Source organism: Etheostoma cragini, chromosome 16 (genome assembly GCF_013103735.1).
Source record: "Etheostoma cragini isolate CJK2018 chromosome 16, CSU_Ecrag_1.0, whole genome shotgun sequence".
Taxonomy (NCBI): domain Eukaryota; kingdom Metazoa; phylum Chordata; class Actinopteri; order Perciformes; family Percidae; genus Etheostoma; species Etheostoma cragini.
This window is the reverse complement of record NC_048422.1, coordinates 186935-197959: the sequence shown is the minus strand read 5'-3', so window position 1 is coordinate 197959 and position 11025 is coordinate 186935. Positions and strand designations below refer to the sequence as shown.

Below are 11025 nucleotides of genomic sequence, written 5' to 3'. Positions count from 1 at the left end.
GTTCTGGTGTATCCCCCTCTCGTTCCCCCCTGCTCTGGCATTTCCCCCTCGTTACCCCATCTCTGATTTAAAACCAAAGGTAGCAGAGTAGATAGAACCTAAACCTGTTCCCGAATACAGTCCAGAAGACACAAAGATATTTCTATCAGCAAACCCATTGAGTTCCTTGGTTGCTTTGTCTATGTTCTAATTTCCTTTTCGTTGAAATGAATGAACAGTAACAAACTAAAACTGAGATCTTATAAGATTACTAATCCTTAACCGTCCTTTTCTTCATTTCCCTCTTCCTTGCTGCTCCTTTGTAAAAGACTGGATTAATTTATGTAATGAGCTGAGCCTTTCCTGTTGTCTTCCTTCTCTTCACCGTAGCTCTATGCGTCCTACTCGCCACTACACTGTTTTTCTGTCTGAGGATTCGTCCGGAGACGAGCTCCAGTATGCCGAGGACTCCATCTCTGGCTTTCCTGACAGCTTTCTCTTCTCCGTCCCGTTTGAGTGGTCGCCTCTGTACGCATCTCTCTGATTGGCTTTGCACTATTGAACTCTTCTCGTCTCTTTCTGAGGAAACGTGTGTGCATGTGTTTCAGAGCTCTACAATATGCTCATTAAATAGGAGAATTCTGATTGAGATTAGCACTGGTGGGTGAGTACAGGGTTCCCCCCCCCACAGTGCATTCCAAGGCTAGTGGCCCACCGGGCCTAAGTGTGCCCCCACCAGGCGTTAGCAGGATTTGTTTTGTAATGTATTTTAAAGACAGTTACAGTAGGGCGGCTTGGCTGGAAACGTAGTCATATTTTGTAATCTCTTATTGTAGCGCTTTATAAAATCAGTCTTAATTCACAATTTCCACAATTCCATCTATGATTCTGTCATCAGAGAAACTATGGGGCTCTACATTAACGCTGCATCTGCAGATCAGGAATATTATCTAGTAGAACTAGATAATAGTAATGTCCTTTTCTAACATGCCAAGAATAGAAGTGTCTCTGCAGAGTGAAACAACACTTCTTTTAATCAACTAATCCCGTAAAAAGACCAAAACTAACACATATACTATATATTACAATACTTCCCCCTTCCATACAGTCAGCCCTGAGCCCGCTGACTCCTTCCTAAAACATTACTCACACTGAAGTATATATGATAGAGGAACTCCATTTGTTTCTGGACTATTGTAACCCGTGGATTGATAAACATTTAGTGGGGTAGTTATTTGGCTCCAAATAAACTGCAGTGCCCATGTTCATCCTAATAAAGAAATATCAGACTTTATGGGATTTATTGACAATTAGAGTAAGTGCAGGAATAAGCCTGGCATGTTCATCATGGACCAGAAGAATGAAAAGTAAGTGCATCTTTAGTTGGGGTCAGTGGCCCTACTACAGGTTGGAGAGAAGAGAAGAGAATAACTGTCCACTGTCCCTGCAGGCCACAGCCCTACCGCTCCCTGAAGGAGGTCCAGTTGATAGAAGGGGACGATCATGGTTTTGGGGCAGAAAGTCACACTGCCCCTCCCAGTCCACTAAATGACAAGTTCTCCAATGTCCACCTGCTGGGCGACATCTTCGGTTGCCAGGACGAGCCTGACAGCCAACCAGTCACCTCAGCTAAAAGCCTGGAGGACCTGAGGACTCCCAAAGACTCCGAGGAGCTCCAAACCAAGTTCACCTACCAGGTCAGAGGTCCAAATGCTTTGCAGCCAAACACTGTTTAATACTGTCTAGCAAAGAGACAACATGTGGTCCAGAGGTTCACAGCAGGTTCACATGAGGTAACTTTATTGGTACCCGTTGGATAAGAATAAGAAGGATTGTTGTTGTGAAAGAAAACCTTAGCTACTGTATGTTGATTAGTTCCAAGTCTGTTGATTGATTTTGATATACGAGTAGGCCCCTGGTAGGAAGGACACATGAATTAGGAAGTGGTTGTCAGTAATACGAGATGGTGTTGGTGTGCTCCTTTAACGTCTCAGTGATGTCTCGTGTTTACAGCGGATGGACCTGAGTGTCGGTGAACACTCACGAACTCTTCCAGGCCTCAAGCTGTCCAACCCTTACAACAAGCTGTGGAGTTTAGGCCAGGACCAGAGCTCCTGGTCCATCTGTGTCCCTCCTGCCTGCGACAGACCCCCGCCTGTCCAGCCATCCCACTCTCCGAGCCGGGAAAGCTCTGGATCGGCCCCCGAACCTTTGGACTCTTTGGACCCTTCCGCGCCCGGTAACATCACCATTCCGCGTCCCCACGGAAGAAAGACGCCCGAGCTTGGTACTGCGCTAGCGCCCCCCGCGGCCCAGTCACGCTCTAAAGCAGCCGGCACGGCTGACGGAAGGACTTCATCAGGGGGACAGGAGTTTAGGCAAGCCCTGAGCATGAACACAGATGGAGAGGTGTTGAAGCCCAGCAGGGTGGCTGAGGACAGTCTAGATCTGATCAGCCTCCTGGACCCCCTCAACAGCTCAGCGGCCAGCTGTTCCACTTCATTGAGTGACGGGCTAGATATTAGTCTGTCGTCATCTTCCTGCAGACCAACACTAGCCCCCAGGTCTTACCCTCAGGGCCTGCCTCCCTTCCCACTGCACCAACCCCACATATCACTCAACCCTTTTGCCCCCCAGTCTCTGCAGCACCCGTCCCCTCAGATGCGTTACTCCCCGACTGTAAGTGGCAATCCTTTCAGTGTGGTCTACGGGCCTGCACCAGGCTCTTACCACACACAGTCTTACTCTACAACACCAGGGCTCTACAGACAGCATTCACCAGGAACTTCCACTCTACCACCCAACTTTGGACTGCTGCAGCCAGCCTTCCCCCCCCCAGCCCCCTCCGTACCTCACTTCTCTGCCAGCAATCACGCTCTGTCCAGTCTAGCGGACTCCTCGTCTGTCCCCAGTCACGCTGTGAACGTTCTGGGAAAGCCACTATATGCCGAGGGGGACAGCCAGAAGACTCATGATCCTTTTGGGGATCTGCTGACTATGGCCAAGCCAGCTACACCCCAAAAAAAGAAGGTGGAGGACCTTCGGAGGAGGTGGGAAACTTTTGACTAAAACCTGTGACTATATCCTGAGGTGCTCCTCTCTATCCCAAGCCTATCCCCCTCCACTACTGAATCAGGACCTTCTACTGCATTTAATACTGCATTAGCTGTCAGACATGCTGCTCCGCTTATGCAACTCACAATGGTAGAAGAATAAAATAAGTAAGTGAAGATGAACTAATCAGCCTTGCATTATTTCCCCTGCACGCTAGCATTAAAGCTACTTTGTTGACTGACGTCTTGATTTCAACACCGTGACGTACTGAAGTGTGTTTGGCTGCGCTGTTAGTTGCTGACCCCAGTGGTTGATACAGGTGTCCTTTCACTTGCCAGTTCCACCAATAATAAAAAGCTTTTATTACAAAAACAGTTTGTCAGTGGTACGTAATCATTGGACATTACGGTTTTTATTGATTTCTGAATTCTGTTTCATAGTGATGTGGTTTTCTTCTACTCTTGTGTGTGTGCATATGCATCAGAGATGATATAATTTACTGTGACATGGTGGGTCTTGTCCCCCCCATCCACCCGTCTTTCATCTGCTGACCAGTGACAAAGAGGAGTTTGAACTGTTGTCCGCCCAAAACCGGCACCTGTCTAAGGACACCTGACTTTGGATATTTGGTGTTTGATTTCCAGCTCCGACCTGTTCAGATGCCACGCATTAGCACATTGCTTAGAAAGTTCTTTCCACAGTAACCTGTTGTCGTCGGGCTTTATGGCAGCACATTAGCGTAGTGCTCAGTATAGATTAGTGACTTTAAATATAGCATGCAGTGTTTCCTGAGAGAGGATAGAAGTCACACTCCCAACATCTTATGTCTTATTGATGTCCCCTGCTACAGGTAGCTAGCCTGCTGGTTCAGTACCATCCCGTTGGCATCATGCTACTGTAGCTACAGTGTGGAGAGTCGGATCGAGCAGTTCCTTCCCCTGTACGTGTGTCTTGAAGATGCCCAGTATTTTAGTTGAGTTAGTTTGGCGTCCCTTGGCTTCTCTCTCTGACTGTGAACATGTGCTGCCTCATTCTGTTTTCCAAAGAAGCTTTGGAAGACAAGCTGCAAGCCTCCAGAAGCCTGTATGTCCCTAAATGATCTGAAGCATTTCTGTTTCATTAAATAAATAAGTATTTATATATGTATTTATGTACAGTATGTACTGTCTATGTATGTACAGTGCGTATATATATATATATGTGTGTGTGTGTGTGTGTGTGTATATATATATATATATATATATATATATATATATATATATATATATATATATATATAATGTATATATATATATATAATGTATATGTATGTGTATGTATGTATATATATGTATGTGTATGTATGTATATATATGTATGTATATGTGTATGTTTGTACTTTGAATCACTTAATTGTAGATTCTGTTTTAAATGGTTATTTACTGATATATGAATGCTGATTTTTGTTTTTGTTTTTCGTCTGTTTTTGCCTTAGTCGTGTGTGTGTGTGTGTGTGTGTGTGTGTGTGTGTGTGTGTGTGTGTCTTTCTATGTTCTAAGACTGATTAAAAGCTGGGGACCAGTCCCCCTTTTGTATTTAGTTAAAATACAAATATTTCCTCATAATTCATTTCATCGTTGTGCTGAGCTATGCAGGGCATTTTTCTTAGTCACCCTGTTACTTTTGCCAATGATGATAATGTCCTATCTTGTTCACAGCGTCTTGTTCCCTTGACATTTAAAATGGAAATGTATGGTCCCCAACCAATGATTCTTGATTACTTTAACTTGTAATCCCCCGTCCTTTCTCTTTTTCCTAACTCTTAGTCCGTAAAGTAAATCCATAGTTTATCGTGAAATACATAAAAAACATGGTTCTCTTTCTTTCAATAATAGACCCTTTTGGAGTCTTGGTACCCCTTGACCAGCACAAAACATTTTGGTAAAGATAAAGTGCCACAGTACAGAGACTTTGATACTGTAAAAACAATGCTGCCACTGGAATATGAAAAAAAAAAGTTCAGAATACCTAAACTTAGGTTTTTGGTGACTTTGACCTTTACTTTAGTCCCTTTATCCCACCAGAATGCCCACTTGTAAAACAGGAGACACTGCCTAGCTAAGCTAACCCTGTACAGTTTACAGTGTTCAGGGCTGGGTACCGCTCCTCAATACCTTCAAAGGTATTTACTGAAATAACCATGTACTATTGAAACTTCTCCAGTCAAACACTGTCCCTGTCATTACCACAACAGCCACACAGGTTGGTAAGTTCTTCTGATTAGACTCAATTCAGGTTGAAGGTGGGCCAGAGCTTTGGTAGGAATTTATTACACCGCAAATCAGGATGTGTCTGGACCTGTCATGGCTAGCATGCACACAATAACACACTGCAAACAGATAATGATGTACTTTACTGATTGTAATCCCTGTCCTCATAGCTATTTTTTTTCAGAGGCGAGCCAGCAGAGGTGTGGGGGACTTATGAGAGCAGGTAGAAGCCTGGGTCAGACATCTGCTAGTAGTACCACTGTCACCCAGGGAAGCACAAAGGAGCTTTAAGAAAGGCAGATCAAGAGTATCTACATTAAAAGAGCATCCAAAGCATGCTGCAGTCTGCCTTCTACATAGAAATATGATGGACAAATTGCATCTCAAGGCAATATGTGGACAATCTGTGTGAGACGAGACATGTATAGGTTCCTAAACATGATCTTGTGGTTGCGTGTATTAATATGAGGGGGGGAAAAAGACAGATACATGGGGGCATGTTGGGGTAGATAAAGTATTCTGTGGATTTAAAGCTGCTGTACAGAGCTGGGATTGTTCTGACAATTTTGGATAATCTTTTTTGTGTACCATATGAAATTGATGTCCTCACCACTTCTCAAATCAAAAATACACCATGCGGTTCTCCAAAATGAAACAGTGCCGAAAAAAAGGACAAAACTGCCAGTGGTAAATTACTCAAATGTTTTTATTAATTAACATGGTTTATGTGTTGACAGTTGACTGAGCCGTGGCTTCTATTTGGCCTTGGGGCCGTTCTTTGGGGGGTATGGTGGAATGAGGCACTTCCATGACTCATCCCAACCTGAGAATGATTTGACAGGCATCTGCTTTTTCAGACTACCAGGCCGGACTGAGAGCCTCCAAGATTCTACCCACTCCTCAAAGAACTTTTCTGCGGTTTTGTCCTCCATCTTAAGGTTCTCTCTGGAAGCAGGGCCTCTCTTGGGACGTGGTTGAGTTTTACCCAACAGGTGGCATCCTGCCCACTTATTCTGCGATTGTTTCTCTTTCTCAATGTTAGAGTACAAATGCTTCCTTGACTTGGCCTTGTTTGGGATAATAACCCTGGGGTCAACAGGTTTCTTAGTCGTTTTGTCTTTGGTCTGTGCACTGGCCCCCGGCAGGAACCGATGGGAAGTTCCCCATAACTTCAAGGTTGCAGGGTTATTGCTTACGTTTTTGTTGATGTTCTGTATGTTCTTTCCTCTTGACCACATTACTGTATAGTGACATTGGTTAGGAGCGGACTCCACCCAGGGTTGCTCCATGTGGGGCATTGGGTTGGCGATCCTAAACGACCTTCCCCACTTAGATCCATGCCCATTGTCAGTGGTATGTTGCTGCTGAGTGCCGCAAATTTTTTTTCCAGGTATCCCTGAAGTTCCATACTGACTCGTTTGATTGCTCAGAAGTGACCCAACTCTCCATGAAGCCTCCCACTGTTTCTCCGGATATCTTTCCCTGAACGTCTGGTTGTCAAAAGACCTGCTCATTTTATCTTTGGCTCTCTGCAAGGAAAGCTTCTCTCTTTTAGATTGAATCTCCATTAACACATCCACTTCATTCCCTCCAGCCCCTTGCTCAGACCAGTTCTCTGTGTGAAAGACAGACCACCTCCAGGCTTCCCTCCACTGGGTTAAAGAGGGTCTGTCATGGTGGAACTGAGTTTCTGAGACCATCCAGGCCACCTGCCAATCATTCAGGGACATAGCATACCTTCTCTGTGCCTGTAAAACACCAGGATGGTGGGAAGCCACACTTGAACCTGCTTGGCTGGTTTGTGCCCTTCTCTGCCCAGGTTCTGATTGGTGCTGGCGCCTCGAGAACCTCCATGATTCTCCCCAAATACTCTCCACGGTTGGCCCATTCTTATGGAGTTCCACAGGCACAAAGTGGTTCTGAACCCTAGCACGATCTACTCGGATTTGGGGTGTGGAGGACCAGCCCTGCTGCCAAGGCTCCGGCTCCTGGCGCAGGGGTTGAGAGTGGAATTTCCATGAGTCTTTCCACTCTGAGGCATTGGGCTTCATGTCTCCTCCCTGCTCGGACCCCGTGAAAGGCCTTGAAAGGTCAGGCCTCAATCTTCTTCTCTCCATTCTCATTCTGTGTTTCAGTGTCTTCCAGGAGTCCATCCATTCTTTGGCAGACATAACATTTTCCAGATGTTTCAGATGGCGTAGCTTAGATTGAGCGAATTCTTTCTTTGGGTGATAGATCACATCATGTTTCAGTTGCTCGTAGCATGAGTCGGCTTTCTCTAATGTTGAATAATGCTCATTTGTGTTGTTGCCCATCTTTTGAGTCTCCAAAGCAGTCTCCATCCTTGGTGGCAAGTTCTTTAGAACTTTCTCCATTTCTTCACATGGTTTTGAATTGTTTTTGGTCACCTGCCAAGACTTGCTCCACTCAGACAGAGTATTAAATTCATTGCAGAGCCGCACGCACCGATCTCTGTGCTTCTGCTCACGAGACACAAGCATGACTTTGTGGAGATGTGACTCTCTCAGCTGGCTTTGATCCTCATACGTGCCACTGGGATCTTGCCTGAACTGATCTGAATTCTTGTGGTTGTTGAAGACCACCATGGCTGCTTTCCATGAATTGGCCCACTCTGGATTGTGAGACTTTTGAGGTACCTTGGATTTGTTGGAGCCATGGTGGTTGACAAGCCTCCAACATTCTTTCCACTTGGAGCTCATCCCTCTATCATTATCCTGCTTTTCAGCAATAGACTCATTCATAAGACCATCATTTGAAAGAGCAATAGGATCCTTCTGACTTGCTGGCTTGGTGGATTTCCATGATTCGCTCCACTCTGATGAGGACAAGCCTTCATTTTGGTGCTGAGTCTCCACCAGTGAGGTAAAGAATCCAAATTTTGCGACATGTTCTCCATTTATGGAAGATGCATCCTCCATCTTGTTTTTGTCCGATTTTCTCCAGGACATCTGCCACTCCTCAGTGGAAATACTTAAGTCTAGCTCTTGTGATTCCACCATCCGGTTGTCAGGTTTTTTCCAGAGATGGAGGCTGTCAGCTTCCGTCAAGTTGGTGTTGGGTCCATTTAGCCAAGGGGTGCCTGGTTCAGTCTGAGGTTGCTGGGTAGCAAACATCCAGCACTGGCCCCAGTTGGATCTAGCTACATTGCCCTCTGCTGATAATGGCAAGCATTTTTTGTACTTCCATGATTTCCCCCACACCATAGCAGAAGGTTGAGTCTGGCTGATAAACATGAGTGATTGTAGCCTTTTAAAATGATTTTCCTGCCCCTTTTTGTCATTATTGTTGTGGGCTGGAGTGGAGAAGCCTCTGCTTTGACATCCTGGTCTGCTGATTGGACCTGAACCTTTACCACGAGGAAGACTAGGAGGAGCCCGTGATAGATTGCTCTTCCAGACGTTGTTGTCGGGCGGATTCTCAGTAGGTTTCGATTTCTTCTCCACTCTTTTTAAAACTCCCTGTTTAGCAGCCAAACGATTTGACCAATCCTGGTTAATACTGTGGAAAAATTAAGATAAGAATATAATATAGTAACATAAGAAAAAAAGGTAAAAATGAACACAGACAAAATGAGTATATACAATGAAATCTCTTAATGACAGAAAAAAATGTGCACTTTTAACTTCCTGGAAACTCAACATATATTTAATGTTAACCTCATTCTTACACTAAAACGCGATTGTTTCACGCCTGCTTGGTGTCCGAAACGATTGACCTACATCGCCGTCTTTAGACCATGATGGCTGTCAGAAGCAAATGTTGTCCCCCCCCCATACCTTGTGATTCTGTATTGTGTAACAGCTGTACAGTAGAGTAAAACAGGACTACAGTACAATATGTTTGATGTATTAATATGCACAGAGGAAGTCCAAAGGTATATGTGTGACTGTACAGTGTATATTTAGGCCTGTGGTGACACTCTGTGTGTAGAGGGGGGGGGCATTAATAGCACACTCATTCTATGAGTAGACAACAAACTGGAACTGTTCTGTTGCCAGTTCAACATGTTTATACAAATAAATATACAGTATATATAAATAAATATATAAATATATATATATCATGAGAAAGACATTTGAAAGCCTTATTTCTTACTTGTGGATTTGTGTTACATACAACAATAAGAATGGGTGTGTGCGTACAAAATATTCATATGGAGTCATTTGTATATAAATCCTGAAATACATTTGTGAATCCTTAATAATACTTTTTAAATTGTATGTGATTAATCTAGAGAATAAACTGAGTTCCTATTTTTGAACAGAACTCTACAACTAAATCTAGTGTTAGCTGTTATGTAACTCCACCCTGTGCAGATTGTCAGACATTAGTTGTCCGTTTATCCAGCTATTTATTACACGTCTCAGTAAGAGTCGTGATACATAATCTCTTCTAATGTGTAGGCCAGTCTGCTCTCAAGTGTCCCGGTTAACTGCTGACCTTTATGTGGATGGATCACATTTCCCTCACAAGACACCTTCATCTTAAATCTTCACCTTCATTAAATAGAAATCCCCCCCCGCCTGTCTTGTTTTTGATATTCTTTTGGAGTTGTGCCTGCTTGCCTTTTTTGGGCTTGGAAGCCTGATATTGGGCAATAAACAACTGTCCTTCAGAGAGTTGAATTGGTGACCAAACAAGGACACATGCGATTGGACGCAAATCGTGCAGAGCGCTGAGTCGACAGCTGGCTGAAGTAGAAGAGATTCTTTGATTTATTTATGAATGAAATTTTATGAGGGAGTGCAGTGAGACTAGATGCTGTAGATTCAGGACCAACATATTTTTTTGTATTTTTGGTCTATTTCTCTGTACATTGAGAGCAACAAAAGACTGAGTCAAATTCCTTATATGTGTGCACAGACTCAGCCAAAAAAGCTGATTCTGGTTTGGATTATGCTCTTTATTGTTCTAGTACATTCTGTTCTGTAAATTCAGATGAGTGAATCTAAGTTTCCTGCCTGCCATAGATTTCTGCCTGTAGGTCAGTAAAAAGAGACACACCAGGAATGTAGAAAGGTATTATGTTCAAATATGATCCTGCTGCTGAAGATATTCAATAAAATAAATAAATGATAAAAAAATGTTACTAAAACTGTTTGGGCTCTGAGCGCAACCCATTTCCTGTTGCTCTACTATGAGTGGCTACTATCCAAAGAAGTCAAAATTCATACACACACAAACACACACACAGGTTGTGTCCTTACGAGGGCAGAGCGCTCTTCTCTCTTCGCTCATGCTCCTGCTGCATCTTGTGCTCGTACTCTCTCTGTCGGATCTCCCACACATTCTTCATGATGGAGGCGTCGCAGCCCACCACCTCAGCGTTCTTCTCACTTGACATCTTCCAACTTGCTTCAAACGTCCTGCACACACTTTGTCCCTTTTGCAGATGGCGATAGTCCTGTCCTAAAGCGTGCAGAGGTGGACGGCGGGAGCTTACAGGGGGGACGCTGGGTAGCATCTGCGGGAGATGCTGCAGGCAGCTCTGCTTCTTTATATTGCCCCTCCCAGAGTCACGGATCTGCTGCTGGAGGTCTGAGGGGCTGGCCTCGCTCAAAATAGAACAGCATCCAACATACATCCAGAGAGAGGAGGGAACTCATCACTGTTAATGCTCCCTTTAATAAGAGATGCAGGTTTGGACTGAATAACATTACGGGATCATCAATCACAACTTATCTATCATAAAATGTATTGCAAAATAGTGTTACAATAAGAC

At 44.2% G+C, this 11025-nt stretch overlaps 2 protein-coding genes across 2 annotated transcripts in view; one reads left to right on the top strand and one right to left on the bottom strand.

Moving 5' to 3' along the window:
• dennd1a (DENN/MADD domain containing 1A) overlaps positions 1 to 4183 on the top strand; it is a 19495-nt gene extending 15312 nt beyond the window's left edge. The window contains exons 16-18 of the mRNA XM_034896964.1: positions 237 to 507; positions 1430 to 1676; positions 1993 to 4183. Of these exons, the coding sequence (XP_034752855.1) occupies positions 237 to 507; positions 1430 to 1676; positions 1993 to 3048 (1574 nt within the window). The 3' untranslated portion in view covers positions 3049 to 4183. The remainder of the gene's footprint in view (positions 1 to 236; positions 508 to 1429; positions 1677 to 1992) is intronic.
• A 1807-nt stretch (positions 4184 to 5990) lies between these two features.
• On the bottom strand, positions 5991 to 10673 carry LOC117959325. The gene is made up of 2 exons (XM_034896392.1): positions 10511 to 10673; positions 5991 to 8801 (listed from the first exon to the last, which is right to left on the bottom strand). Exons 1-2 carry the CDS (start codon positions 10645 to 10647, stop codon positions 6038 to 6040), a joined length of 2901 nt encoding a protein of 966 aa, XP_034752283.1. The 5' UTR covers positions 10648 to 10673; the 3' UTR covers positions 5991 to 6037.
• Positions 10674 to 11025: the final 352 nt, after the last annotated feature.